The 15,470-nt window shown below is 42.1% G+C and overlaps 1 protein-coding gene across 1 annotated transcript; it reads right to left on the bottom strand.

Moving 5' to 3' along the window:
* Positions 1 to 12,013: 12,013 nt before the first annotated feature.
* LOC102414136 (histone H3.3A) lies at positions 12,014 to 12,907 on the bottom strand. Its single transcript, XM_006061966.4, has one exon. The coding sequence runs from the start codon at positions 12,767 to 12,769 to the stop codon at positions 12,359 to 12,361; it is 411 nt and encodes a 136-aa protein (XP_006062028.1). The 5' UTR covers positions 12,770 to 12,907; the 3' UTR covers positions 12,014 to 12,358.
* Between the last annotated feature and the right edge of the window lie 2,563 nt (positions 12,908 to 15,470).

Raw genomic sequence — 15,470 nt, 5'->3', positions numbered from 1 at the left:
GAGAGATCCTCTTGTTGACCTTGAAGAAGGAAACTGTCCTGTCGTGAGAGGGCTGGGAGAGGGCCACATGGCAATGAAGTGTGGGCAACTTCTGAGAGCTGAGAGTAGCCTACGGCTGGCAGCCAGGAAGAAAATCAGGACTTCAGTCCTGTAGCCTCAGGAACTGAATTCTGCCAACAATCACGTGAGCTCAGAAGAGGCCAAACTCAGGGAGGAATGCAGCCTGATGGACAACTTGACTACAGCCTGTGAGACCCAAACAGAGCATCCAATTAAGCTGGGCCCAGATTCTGACTCATGGGAACCATGAGATAATAAATGTGCATTGTTGTCAGTTGTTGAATTTGTGATAATTTGTTACTCAGTAACTAGTCTGGGAGTTCCAAAGAATAGCAAGAAGAGATAAGAAAGCCTTCCTCAGCGATCAATGCAAAGAAATAGAGGAAAACAACAGAATGGGAAAGACTAGAGATCTCTTCAAGAAAATTAGAGATACCAAGGGAACATTTCATGCAAAGATGGGCTCGATAAAGGACAGAAATGGTATGGACCTAACAGAAGCAGAAGATATTAAGAAGAGGTGGCAAGAATAAACAGAAGAACTGTACAAAAAATATCTTCATGACCCAGATAATCACGATGGTGTGATCACTGACCTAGAGCCAGACATCCTAGAATGTGAAGTCAAGTGGGCCTTAGAAAGCATCACTACGAACAAAGCTAGTGGAGGTGATGGCATTCCAGTTGAGCTATTTCAAATCCTGAAAGATGATGCTGTGAAAGTGCTGCACTCAATATGCCAGCAAATTTGGAAAACTCAGCAGTGGCCACAGGACTGGAAAAGGTCAGTTTTCATTCCAATCCCAAAGAAAGGCAATGCCAAAGAATGCTTAAACTACCGCACAATTGCACTCATCTCACATGCTAGTCAAGTAATGCTCAAAATTCTCCAAGCCAGGCTTCAGCAATATGTGAACCATGAACTTCCTGATGTTCAAGCTGGTTTTACAAAAGGCAGAGGAACCAGAGATCAAATTGCCAACATTCGCTGGATCATGGAAAAAGCAAGAGAGTTCCAGAAAAACATCTATTTCTGCTTTATTGACTATGCCAAAGCCTTTGACTGTGTGGATCACAATAAACTATGGAAAATTCTGAAAGAGATGAGCATACCAGACCACCTGACCTGCCGCTTGAGAAGGTCAGGAAGCAACAGTTAGAACTGGACATGGAACAACAGACTGGTTCCAAATAGGAAAAAGAGTACGTCAAGGCTGTCTATTGTCATCCTGCTTATTTAACTTCTACAGTGCACAGTACATCATGAGAAACGCTGGACTGGAAGAAGCACAAGCTGGAATCAAGATTGACGGGAGAAATATCAATAACCTCAGAGATGCAGATGACACCACCCTTATGGCAGAAAGTGAAGACGAACTCAAAAGCCTCTTGATGAAAGTGAAGGTGGACAGTGAAAAAGTTGGCTTAAAGCTCAACATTCAGAAAACGAAGATCATGGCATCCGGTCCCATCACTTCATGGGAAATAGATGGGGAAACAGTGGAAACAGTGTCAGACTTTATTTTTTGGGGCTCCAAAATCACTGCAGATAGTGACTGCAGCCATGAAATTAAAAGATGCTTACTCCTTGGAAGGAAAGGTATGACCAACCTAGATAGCATATTCAAAAGCAGAGACATTACTTTGCCAACAAAGGTCTGTCTAGTCAAGGCTACAGTTTTTCCTGTGGTCATGTATGGATGTGAGAGTTGGACTGTGAAGAAGGATGAGCACCGAAGAATTGATGCTTTTGAACTGTGGTGTTGGAGAAGACTCTTGAGAGTCCCTTGGACTGCAAGGAGATCCAACCAGTCCATTCTGAAGGAGATCAGCCCTGGGATTTCTTTGGAAGGAATGATGCTAAAGCTGAAACTCCAGTACTTTGGCCACATCATGCGAAGAGTTGACTCATTGGAAAAGATTCTGATGCTGGGAGGGATTGAGGGCAGGAGGAGAAGGGGACAACAGAGGATGAGATGGCTGGAAGGCATCACTGACTCAATGGACGTGAGTCTGAGTGAACTCCGGGAGTTGGTGATGGACAGGGAGGCCTGGCGTGCTGCGATTCATGTGGTCGCAAAGAGTCGGACACAGCTGAGCAACTGAACTGAACTGAACTAGTCTGGGTGGGCTTGAGAACAACCAGCCTCAGGCAGAATGCTAGGGGGAGGGTCAAGGGGAGTGAGAAAACTGGAGGAGAGGGGACTGAATTCAGGCCTTCACACCCCACCTGCCACTGGGTTTACCCTGCCCAGTCTCCACCCATCTCCACCTCCAGACCTGGCCTGGCTGAATTGGGTGCTTAGACCAGTCAGTCTATGTGGAATCCAACTGGTCCCAGAAGGGGTCTTGCAGAGGGGCAGGGGTATACAGTTTGCGGGTCCTAGTCTCTCTGGGTCTCCTTGAATTCAGACCAAAGTTACAATAAGGTTAACTGTATCCCCAATACACCCCCAACCTTAACACCAACTGCAAGGCCCCAAATTACCATAGAGGCAAGTGAAACCCAGATCCTCCCCCATCACCCCCCTACAGAGCACCGGCACCCGCCTGTGGCCCCGATGCCCCGGGGAGACAGCTGCTGCTCCCTTGGCTTTTCTTCTGTTGTTGGGACCAGGCAGACTTGGGGGGAAGAGTTCACAGCCTCCATGGTGGGTCGGCAGCTGGGACTCCAGATGTGGGGGAGCCCCAAGCCTGGGGTTAGAGTTACACCCAAGTGGCTAGGCTGCTTTCCCAGGAGGATGGTGATGTCGGGGCTGTCTGGGATTTGAGAGTCTGGGATTGGGGATGGGGGCGCTGCTTCCTACTCCTCCTAACCCCAGCTCTGCTCCTAGGCCCCCTCTGGATGTGGGTAACTTCAGATCAGCTAAAAGTAGGGTTTAGTGAGTGGGCCTCAGTCCCCAACCGACAGGCGTGCAAACCACTACCCCCTTTGGGTCCTTCTTGCCTCTGAAGAGAACTGACCCAGATGTCCCCAGACTGTGCTGGAAGCCTTCAGCCAGAGCAGCTGTGAGAGGAGGCTGAGCCCCCCTGCAAGCCCTTCCCTTTGTCCACAGTGAATGCATCAGGATTTGGTTTCTCTGCTCACACTCCCTCCCAACCCCCTGGCCCAGGGCTCCCATCCATCCTGTCTCAGGGCGGGCCTTGCTGGGGTGCAGACAAAGAAGCCATCTCAGGTTCCCTTGTTGGGACGCCTGCCCTTTGATCTGCCCTTCCTCCTGCCCCAGGGATCCCGAGGTGTCCTGGAGAAAGCACCATCCGGGGCCAGCACCAAGATAAGATCTGGGATGAGAGGGAGCCCAGGGCTCAACAGACTTTAAAGGGGAGCCGACAGCTGCCCCCTTCCGAGTGCACCTCTGCCTGTCTACCTGGGCTCCTTCCTTCCGTACTTGCCTGTGCTCCCCAAGCCTCATCTACTCTCGACGAAAGATGCCCATGGCCTCTCAGAATGGAATCTCAAACCACCTGCTGCCACAAACTTACAGGGGACTCAGAGGCCCAGCCCCACTGAACCCTAATCTCCATCCTGGCGGGTGGCAGGGGCCTGGGCTCCTGCACATTCAGCAAGTTGCCAGGTTGACACCCCAGGGCTGCACCTGTCCCACCCCCAGAACCTTCAGGGCATGAGGTGTCCACCCTGAGACACTGCCCCTGCCCCCCAGTCCTTGGCACCACATGGGCACTGGGGGGAGCTCTGAACTCCTGGGAGGCCTCCAGGGGTAAGCCTCTCACATAACAGGGTCTCCCTTCAGTCTTCTGGAGGGAAGAGGCCCTTCCCGACCCAGCAAAGCCCAGTTCTGCCCATTTTTTCTGCTCTTCTTGGGAGCTGCGAGCGTCCGTCAGGGTCCCTTGGCTTGGGCCACATGCAAGCCCTCTCTTTATCTTTTTTGTTGGTCTCTCAGAGCAGGCAGAGTTGCAAGCAGTTGAGTTTGAGCTCCTGGGTCAGACAGAGCCAGAGACTTTAAAATCCTTTAGCTTCTTCCCAGGATTGAGTAATACGGATTGTGTTTGCCCATCCTCAAAACAACCCCAAACAACCAGACAGAAGATGTGAAGGAAGGTCATCAAGGCAGTGGACATTAGGGGACAAAGGCAGTAATCCCTGAGAAATGGGAACCACGTGCTGGGCCTAGAGAGGGTTTTCAGGCCATGCTCGAGGAGAGACTGAGGCAGAGCCTGAGGGGCTCCTGGAGAGGAGGAGTGGACACGAGAGTCCAAGCAGACCAAGGAGTCTAGAGTCCACAGGAAAGGGTACCCAAGAGGAGAGACCTGCTCAGATCTACCGAGGGCATCTCTTGAGTGTTACACAGAGAACCAATCAGCATATGCGGTTGATAAAACTACCAACAGCCGGGAAAGACAATCCAAAAGGAATAGAGAGCAGTGTCCATCTGGGAATAGCACCTGTTTCCACCAGCCTGACTGGAAAAACTCATAATTCATGCATTGGGTAGACTATGCAGGAAGGTCTTATTTCAGTGATACGAATGATTAGCCCAAGCATCACTCTGAATCTGTCTTTGTAAAAGAACAAAGTTGGAGAACTAACATTACCTGATTTCAGAACTTATAAATCTATAGTTCAATTCAGTTCAGCCACTCAGTCATGTCTGACTCTTTGCGACCCCATGGATTGCAGCACGCCAGGCTTCCCTGTCCATCACCAACTCCTGGAGCTTACTCAAACTCATGCCCATTGAGTCAGTAATGCCATCCAACCATCTCATCTTCTGTTGTCCCCTTCTCCTCCCTCCTTCAATCATTCCCAGCATCAGGGTCTTTTCAAATGAGTCAGCTCTTCGCATCAGGTGGCCAAAGTGTTGGAGTTCCAGTGTCAGCATCAGTCCTTCCAATGAACATTCAGGACTGATTTCCTTTAGGATGGACTGGTTGGATCTCCTTGCTGTCCAAGGGACCCTTAAGAGTCTTCTCCAACACCACAGTTCAAAAGCATCAATTCTTTGGCGCTCAGCTTTCTTTATAGTCCAGCTCTCACATCCATACATGACTACTGGAAAAACCATAGCTTTGACTAGGCAGATTAATCAAGACAATATAGTATTGGCACAAAGATAGACAAATCGATCAATGGAATAGAATAGAGTCCAAAAAATAACCAACATATATGGGCAACTGATTCTTGACAAAGGTAGAAAGGCAACTTAATGGAGAAAGTGTAGTTTTTTCAACAAATGGTGCTAAAACGATCAGATATCTGTATGTCCAAAACTCCCCACAGCCAAAAAACAAAAATCTTGACTCATATAATGTATCATATATAAAATAAGCTCAAAATTTTTCATAGACCTGAACATAAAACTTAAAATTATAAAACTTCTAGAAGAAAACATGAGAAAATATTTTAATTTTATTAATAAAATGTTAATTATTAACATTAATAAAAGATTTTTTATTTTATAATCTTGGGTTAGGCAAAGATTTCTTATATATGACATCAAAACTAGGATACATAAAAGAGTAAGTTAATAAACTGAATTTCATCAAAATAAAAATCTTTTCAGAAGACACCATTAAGAGAATGAAAAGACAGGCCCGAGACTGGGAAAAAGTATTTGCAAAACATATTTCTGAAAAAGGACTTGTATCAAAAAAAACAAAAAAGACTTGTATAAAAAAAAGGGACTTGTATCCAGAATATACAAAGAACTCTTGCTGCTGCTGCTAAGTTGCTTCAGTCGTGTCCGACTCTGTGCGACCCCATAGACGGCAGCCCACCAGGCTCCCCTGTCCCTGGGATTCTCCAGGCAAGAATACTGGAGTGGGTTGCCATTTCCTTCTCCAATGCATGAAAGGGAAAAGTGAAAGTGAAGTCGCTCAGTTGTGTCCGACTCTTTGCGACCCCATGGACTGTAGCCTACCAGGCTCCTGTGTCCATGGGATTTTCCAGGCAAGAGTACTGGAGTGGGGTGCCATTGCCTTCACTTGATATAAATAAAACCAACCAATTGAAAAGTGGGCAAATGATATGGACAGATACCTCCCCAAAGAAAACACACAGATGGCAAATAGGTATATGAAAACACACTCAACATCATTTGTCATTAAGAAAATTTAAATTTAATTGAAAATTAAAACAAAAATGACATACCTATTAGAATAGTTAAAATTTTAAACATTGATAATATCAATTGCTGGCAAGGGTAAGAAACAATTGGCAGTGGGAATGCAAAGTGGTACAGCCACTTTGGAAGACAGTTTGGCAGTTTCATACAAAGCTAAATATTTGATCTAATGATAACACATCTATGTGTTTATCCAGTTGATCTGAAACTTTATGTCCACACGAAGACCTACATACAAATGTTTTTAGCAGCTTTATTGATAATTGCCCCAAATTGGAAGTGATCAAGATGTTTCCATGGGTTAATGGATAGAGAAACCATGCACATCTATCCAGGGGAGTATTATTCAGTGATGAAAGAAAAGTCATGGATGAATTTTAAATGCACATTACTTTAGAGCACAAATAGTTAACCATAATGCATGCAAATTTAGAAATTCATCTGGGGAACTGAGGAATCTCAGGAAAGTGTTACAGAACCAAACTCAGGTCTGCTCACCCACGTGCAGTAAAGTCAGTTTACACTGGGTTGTAGTGAAGGAAACTGTAGTGTTTATTGCAGGGCACTAAGCAAGGAGTCCAGGTAGCTTGTGCTTAAAAGACCTGAGGGAAGTGTGTGATCAACTCAAGAACATTTTTCTGATTGGTTGATGGTGAGGTAATCAGGAGTCAGCATCATCAACCTTCTAGTTCCAACCTTCTAGTTCAGGGTCTATGGCTTGTGGTCAGCAAACTTTATCCACCTGGTGAGAGTTTCAGTATCTGCAAAACTGCTCAAAGCATATGATTCAGAATACTGTCTATAGTCCATGAGGAGGAATTAAAGGTCTTTGAGCTTGTTTAATGCCAAAACTATTATTATTTTGCCTTGTTTGACTGTTTTCCTTTCTTTTGGGTTTTTCTCACATTTCTGATTAAATTTATTCTTTGGAACTTGGAGAAGGCCTAGGAGTCTAAAGTTTTTCTACAAACAAGAGCAGGGGAGTCTGGGGACATGATGGGGACTTCTGTCCTGGGAAGGCCCAAGCTCAGCTACAAAGGAATGCAGATTGTGACAAAATAATCTGTTAATGAATGTATGAAACAACCTCTCTAGAGGAGATTGTGAATGAGTCCCATCTGTAGGATTAAAGTCAGAAGAAACGGTACATCAGCACGGGATTCTGGCTGGTAAAGTTATTTCCTGCAGGGGCACAGGTTCACAGTTCTATTCTGGTATGTGTATATACTGGAATTGAACAGCTACATAAATGGATAGTGGATTGTAGAAGCTGGGTTTCTCACTAAGCAGTGATACATGTAAGCAAGGAGAGGAGGCTAGAATGACAGAATGATTTGTGGGTTACAGTTAGGGACATTAGTATAAACTCATGTTCAACTTAATAGATGGTTATATATAGAAATATATAGGCATATCTATATACATGGATTTGTATACATATATTTCCTTACTGTAACAACTGAGACAGCCTAGAAGCAATCACACACTATTAGAAATGAGCACTTTAGTGCCCAGATCTTGGTTTCTAATACCATTCTCCAATAAATGGAACAAGGGATTCTTAGAAAATTGATTTTAGGCCATGAACGGGCTTCTCTGCTGGCTCAGCAGTAAAGAATCTGCCTGCAGTGCAAGGAATGCAGGATCCTGATTCGATCCCTGGGTCGAAAAGATCCCCTGGCAATCCACTGCAGCATTCTTGCCTGGATAATCCCATGGACAAAGGAGCCTGGCAAGCTACAGTCCATGGGGTCACAAAGAGTCAGACACGACTGAAATGACTGAGCACACACGCTTGCAGGACTTGGACAGGAAATATATGAGATGAGCCTGGAGAATCTTGTAGTGCCAAAAGTAAGAAACTACTCAAACAAAACAAAACACATAAAAAGGCAACCTCCCCCGCTACATACACAGTCATGAAGATATGTCAAAGGAACACAGATCAAACTGAAAGAGATCCCAGTGGCCAAAGCTGGAAAAAACTGCACAACAGACTAAGTGAAGTAGTATTGGATTATAGCTCAAAGTAGAAAATAAATGTATATGAGTCCATATTGATATAAATAAATTACTGAGTAAGTAAATAGAGGAGAAACAAATCTCATGCAAAGAAGTCTAAATAATATATATCCTACTTGTGAGGTATAGCATAGTTTCCCATCCTTTAAGTGTGAGTTCCTTCCAAAAAATGCAGTATGGAAAGAGGGGAAAATGAGTATTTTTACAGTAGAAACACCTGACAAACAACCTTGGCTAGGTGATCAACGTTAACATACCCTTGATATAGTATGATAAAAATGACACCCCAAATCCATAACCCCAGGCTAATCATGAGACAAACATTAAACAAATCCCAGTGGAGGGACAGGCTACAAAATATTTGACCAGGGATAATCTACAAAATCCTCAGACTGTCAAGGGTATTAATACAAGGAAAGTGTGAGAAACTGTTACAGCCTAAGAAGTCTCAGGCTCCCGTGTCCCTGGACCTGGTGGCTGCCGTCTATGGGGTCACACAGAGTCGGACACGACTGAAGCGACTTAGCAGCAGCAGCAGCAGCAGCAAGAAGTCTAAGGAGATAAGTATAGTATCCAAGATGGAATACTGAAACAGAAAAGGGACATTAAATAAAAAGTAAGGAAATCTGGGAATTTCCTAGAAGTCCAGAGATTAAGTCTGCCTTTCCACTGCAGGGATCTCGGGTTCAATCCCTGGTCTGGGAACTAAAGTCCTGCATGCCGTGTGGTGTGGCCAAAATAAAAATAATAATAATTATTAATATAGCAGTGTTGGTTTATTGGCCTTCCATGGTGGCTCAGCGGTAAAGAATCCACTTTCAATGCAAAAGACACAAGTTCAATCCCTGGTGTGGGAAGATCCCCTGGAGAAGGAAATGGCAACCCACTCCAGTATTCTTGCCTGAGAAATCCCATGGAGAGGAGCTTGGCAGACTACAGTCCACGGCAGTCACACAGGGTTGAACAGGACTTAGCCACTGAACAATAATAACTGGTTTATTACTTGTAACAAATGTATGACATTAATGCACCAGGGAAAACTGGGTGTGGGATATGTGGGAATTCTCTGCGTTATTTTTCTGTAAATTTAACACTATCCTAAAATTAAAAGCTTATTTTTCAAAACACAAGAAAATATTTATAAAGCATATATCTCATAAAGGACTTGTAGCTACAGATATATAAAGAACTCTCAAAACAGTAAGAAAACAAACAACCCAATAAAAAGTGGGCAAAAGATTTGAAGAGATATTTTTTAAGGAAAATATATGGAGGGCAAATAAGCCCATGAAAAGATGCTCAACAATATTAGTCATTAAGGAAATGCCCAATTAAAACTACAGTGAGATACCACAACATAATAGGTTAATTAATGGCTAAAATTTAAAAAAAGCTCAAATTATTAAGTAATTATCCTAAAATTAAAATAAATTAATTAAAAAGAAAAGAAACTAATCATACGAAGTCTTGGCAAGGATATGGAAAAACTAGGACTCTCATACACTGTTGAGGGAATGTAAAATGGTACAACCACTTTGGAAAACAGTTTGACAGTTTCTTAAAAGTTAAATATATACCTACTGTATTATCCAATCATTCCACTCTGAAGAGTTGATCTAAGAGAAAAGCAAATGTAAAAAGACAGATACACATGAAAGTTCACAGAAGTTTGACTTGTAACAGTCAAAATCTGGAGACAGCGCAAATGTTTCATTGAGTGTTCAATGCTCTTTAATGACATATATGGGAATAGAATCTAAAAAAGAGTGGATATGTGTATTTGTATAACTGACTCACTTTGCTGTACAGTAGAAACTAATACAATGTTGTAAATCAACTATACTCCAATAAAAATTAATTTTAAAAACAATTGAATGGATAAACAAACTGTAGTACAATTGGATATTCAGTTCAGTTCAGTCGCTCAGTCATGTCCAACTCTTCAACCCCATGGACTGCAGCACTCCAGGCTTCCCTGTCCATCACCAACTCCTAGAGCTTACTCAAACTCATGCCCATTGAGTCAGTGATGCCATCCAACCATCTCGTCCTCTGTCGCCCCCTTCTCCTCCTGCCCTCAATCATTCCCAGCATCAGGGTCTTTTCCAAAGAGTTGGCTCTTCGCATCAGGTGGCCAAAGTATTGGAACTTTAGCTTCAGGATCAGTCCTTCCAATGAATATTCAGGATTCATTTCCTTTAGGATTGACTACTTTGATCTCCTTACTGTCCAAGGGACTCTCAAGAATCTTCTCCAGCACCACAGTTCAAAAGCACTGAGAACACTAACAGACAATCTGAATAGACCTGTATCTATTACCAAAATTTAATCAATAATTAATAACATTTCAAAACAGAAAGCGCCAGTCCCAGATGGTGAATTTTTTTACTTTACTTTTCTTAAGGAAGAAATTATACCAGTTTTCTACTAATACAATCTCTTCCAGAAGATAAAAGCCGAGGAAATACTTTCCAATTCATTCTATGAGAGTACCATTACCTGAATACCAAAGCCAGACAAAAATAATACAAGAAAATAAAACTATACACCAATATCTCTCATGAACATAGATGCAAAAATCCTCAACAAAATATTAGCAAATCCAGTCCAACAATGTAGAAAAAAATTATACACCATGACCAAATGGAATTCATCTTAAATATGCAAAGCTGGTTCAATATTTGAAAACCAATTAATGTAATCCATCACATCTACAAGGGGTCACATCTTGTGACCCTATCAATAGGTATAGAAAAAAGCATTTGACAAAATTCAACATCCATTCATGATAAAAACTATTAGCAAACTAGGAATAGAAGGAGATTTTCTCAACTTGATAAAGAACATCTACAAAAAATCTATAGCTAACATCATACTAAATGATGAGAAACTAAACGCTTGTTCCTGTTAAGGAGCAAGAAACAAGGCAAGGATGCCCCTTTCTCTCTGACTTTCCATATTGTACTGGGAGTCCTAGCTAATGCAGCAAAACAAAAAAAGGGAAAAAAAGGTATAAGAAGGAAGAAATCAAACTGTGTTTCTTCTTTTTTTTTTTTAGTTGAATAAACAAGTTTATTTGTAAATTTAGTCAACATACATAATTGACCTAAAAACTTCAATAGAAGGATAAATTTTAAAACCACTTGGAAAGCCATCTCTATGAAGTGATTTTCCCAGAACCTATGCCACATGAACACCATTTTAACTGGCAGAGGTTCCATAAGCTGAAGCTGTGTCCCTCCCCCACAGCAAGTTCACCCTAAGTTATAATACAAACCCCACAAGGAAAAAAAGTTCGGTATTGTTCCCCCTTGGTAGAGAAAAGTTCAACCTAGTTATGAGACCAATCACAACACAAAGAAAAGCTGCGCTAACTACTATATTAGTAACAGATGATGCTGGTGTGAATAACTTGTATTATAGTCTAGAGCCCTTATAAATAAATCCCCCTCCCCGTTAGTGTTTGCATTATCAGCTAGAAGGTTAGTTTAACATGTGGTAGAATGAGGACTTATGCAAGGTATAACGCACAAAGCATTTTACTACATAAACAAGTGCAGTCTACTCAGGAGAAACCCAAACTCTAAATTACACACCTTAAAGACAACACTCCCCACCACATGTCAATGTAAAACATTTAATTAAAAAATGTTGACACTACAATACATAAAATAGCTATTATAAATGCACATAGTGTATTCTATAGCTGCCAGGTTTACTTTTTTTTTTTTAAGGAAACTGTAAGTTACACTGTGGTTAAGACTTGTATCTTCACCCTTGAAAAAGCCCACATTCTATCACAGTGATGTATGGTCAGACTTAACAGCCCCAATTGTTAAACACTTGGATCAAGTCATAACCAGTTTTATTGCAAAAGGACCCTGTACACATTTATCAATTCTAGTACCTTAATAGCTACCCAACAAGTCATTAACATACAGAAACATGCATCATGAGAAGCAAGAAATATCACCCATCCCTTCTGCATATTAGCAACTTGTCACTCCTGAGCAACAGTGCTCACATCACTGAGGTCTGTGAACAGTCACTTTTCGCATTCATCCTGAGTGAAAGATGGAATGACTTAAGTACAAATGCAACATATTATAAACAATTTCTTACAAAAAAAGTCACAAATTAAACCGAAGTATTTTACAGAATTTAGTACAAAACACCATAAAAACTGCCTTCACTTAAGCTCTCTCTCCCCGTATCCGGCGAGCCAACTGGATGTCTTTGGGCATGATGGTGACTCTCTCAGCGTGGATGGCACACAGATTAGTATCTTCAAACAAACCCACCAGGTACGCTTCGCTAGCCTCCTGCAGCGCGCCGATGGCGGCACTCTGGAACCTCAAGTCGGTTTTGAAATCCTGGGCGATATCCCTCACCAACCTCTGGAAAGGCAGTTTCCGGATCAGAAACTCGGTGGATTTCTGGTAACGACGGATTTCTCGAAGCGCAACAGTCCCGGGCCTGTAGCGATGAGGTTTTTTCACCCCGCCAGTAGAGGGGGCACTTTTCCTGGCCGCTTTGGTGGCCAGCTGCTTGCGGGGCGCTTTCCCACCCGTTGACTTACGAGCAGTCTGCTTGGTTCGGGCCATTTTCTTTTACCTAACGCCGAAGTTTTAGGCCGCTTCTCCGACCACCGCGCCGCCTCTGCTGCCCAAAGAGCTGCAGTAGCTGAAACACGGGAAAAGCTCCTTCCAACGAACGACCAAACCGCTCTGCGCTCTGTGTTTCTTCTTAGATTATATGATCATCTATATAGAAAATCTGAAATAACTGACAAAAAAACTCCTGGAACTGAAAATGATCATCACAAGGTTGAAGGATATAGGGTTAATATACATAAAGCAATCACTTTCCTACATTCAGCCAATGAACAAGAGGAATTTGAAGTTAAAAACACACTATCATTTACCTAGCATCCCCTAGAATGAAATATTCATGTATAAATCAATACATATAAGATCTATATGACAAAAACTACAAAACTCTGATGAAAGATATTGAAGAACTAAATAGAGAGATATTCCATGTATATAGATAGTAAGACTCAATTTTGTCAAGCTCTCAATTATCCCCAATGTGACCGACAGATTCAGTGCAATCCTAATCAAGATACCACTTAGTTTTTTGTGGGTATCAACAAACTGATTCTAAAATCTGAATGGAGGGGCAAAAAACCCTAAAATAGCCAATTTAATTCTGAAGGAGAAAAACAAAGTTGGAAGATCTGACTTTAAGACTTAGTTCAGTTCAGTTGCTCAGTCGTGTCCGACTCTATGCAACCCCATGGACTGCAGCACGCCAGGCTTCCCCGTCCATCACCAACTCCTGAAGTCTGCTCAAATTCATGTCCATCGAGTTGGTGATGCCATCCAACCATCTCATTCTCTGTCATCCCCTTCTCCTGCCCTCAATCTTTTCCAGCATCACGGTCTTTTCCAGTGAGTCAGTCCTTTGCTTCAGGTGGCCAGAATATTGGTGCTTCAACTTCAGCATTAGTCCTTCCAGTGAATATTCAGGATTGACTTGCTTTAGGATTAACTGGCTTGATCTCCTTGCAGTCCAAGGGACTCTTAAGAGTCTTCTCCAACACCACAGGTCAAAAGCAACAGCTCTTCAGCACTCAGCTTTTTTTATGGTCCAGCTCTCACATCCATACATGACTAATGGATAAACTGTAGCTTTGACTAGAGGACCTTTGTTGGAAAAGTAACATCTCTGCTTTGTAATACGCTGTCTAGGTTGGTCATAGCTTTTCTTCCAAGGAGCAAGCATCTTTTAATTTCATGGCTGCAGTCACCATCTGTAGTGATTTTGGAGCCCAAGAAAATAAAGTCTGTCACTGTTTCCATTGTTTCCCCATCTATTTACCATGAAGTGATGGGACCAGATGCCATGATCTTTGTTTTTTGAATATTGAGTTCTAAACCAGCTTTTTCACTCTCCTCTTTCACTTTTATCAAGAGGCTCTTTAGTTCCTCTTTGCTTTCTGCCATAAGATTGGTGTCATCTGAGGTTACTGATATTTCTCCCAGCAATCTGGATTCCAGTTTTTGCTTCATCCAACCCAGCATTTCTCATAATGTACTCTGCATATAAGTTAAATAAGCAGGGTTCCAATATACAGCCAATATACTCCTTTCCTGATTTGGAACCAGTCCGTTGTTCTACAATAATCAAAACACACTATGGCATTGGCAAAAGATAGATAAATAGATCAAGAAACAGAATAGAGAGTCAGAAATATAGTCAATTGATCTTTAACAAAGGAGCAAAGGCAACACAATGGAGAGAAGATAGTCTTTTCCACAACTGGACATCCACATGCACAAAAAGCAAGAAAGAAAAAAGAAAGAATCTACACAGATTTCACATTCTTCAAGAAAATTAACTGAAAATGGATCATAGACTTAAATGTAAAACCCAAAAATCTAGAAAACTTATAGAAGATAATACAGGAGAAAACCTAGTTTACCTGGTGAACTGTGATGACTTTTTGGACACAAATACCAAAGGCACAATCTTTGAAAGAAATCACTGATAAGCTGGACTTCTTTAGAGTGAAAGACTTCTGCTCTGTGAAAGATAATGTCAACAGAATCAGAAAACAAGCCACTGCCTGGGAGAAAATATTGGCAAAAGGCATATCTAATAAAGGACTGCTATCCAACATATATAAAGAATTCCAAAGACTCAACAATTAGAAAGCAAACAGCCTGATTACAAAATGGACAAAGTCCTGAACAGACAACTCACCAAAGAAGAGATGACAAGTAAGCATAGGAAAAGATGTCACCATATGTCATTAGGGAATTGCAAATTAAAACAAAAATGAGATACCACAACACACCTATTGGAATGGCCAAAATCCAAAACACTGAGACAACAAATGCTGGGGAGGCTGAGGAGCAGCAGGGACTTTCATTCATTGCTGGTGGGAATGCAAAGTAGTATAGTCACCTTGGAAGGCAGTTTACCAGTTTCTTATAAAATTAAACATACTCTTATCATATGATCCAGCAATTACACTCCTTGGTATTTACCCAAACTAACTGAAAACTTAAATCCACACCTGAAGCCTGGCTTGGAGAATTTTAAGAATTACTTTACTAGCGTGTGAGATGAGTGCAATTGTACGGTAGTTTGAGCATCCTTTGGCATTGCCTTTCTTTGGGGTTGGAATGAAAACTGACCTTTTCCAGTCCTGTGGCCACTGCTGAGTTGTCCAAATTTTCTGGCATATTGAGTGCAGCACTTTCACAGCATCATCTTTCAGGATTTGAAATAGCTCAA

The sequence above is a fragment of the Bubalus bubalis genome, chromosome 3 (assembly GCF_019923935.1).
Source record: "Bubalus bubalis isolate 160015118507 breed Murrah chromosome 3, NDDB_SH_1, whole genome shotgun sequence".
Taxonomy (NCBI): Eukaryota; Metazoa; Chordata; class Mammalia; order Artiodactyla; family Bovidae; genus Bubalus; species Bubalus bubalis.
Note: the sequence above shows the minus strand (reverse complement) of the source record. Positions and strands in the feature narration are given on the sequence as shown.

Coding starts and splice junctions, on each gene's coding strand:
- LOC102414136 (XM_006061966.4), bottom strand. CDS start 12,769: ATGGCCCGAACCAAGCAGACTGCTCGTAAGTCAACGGGTGGGAAAGCG.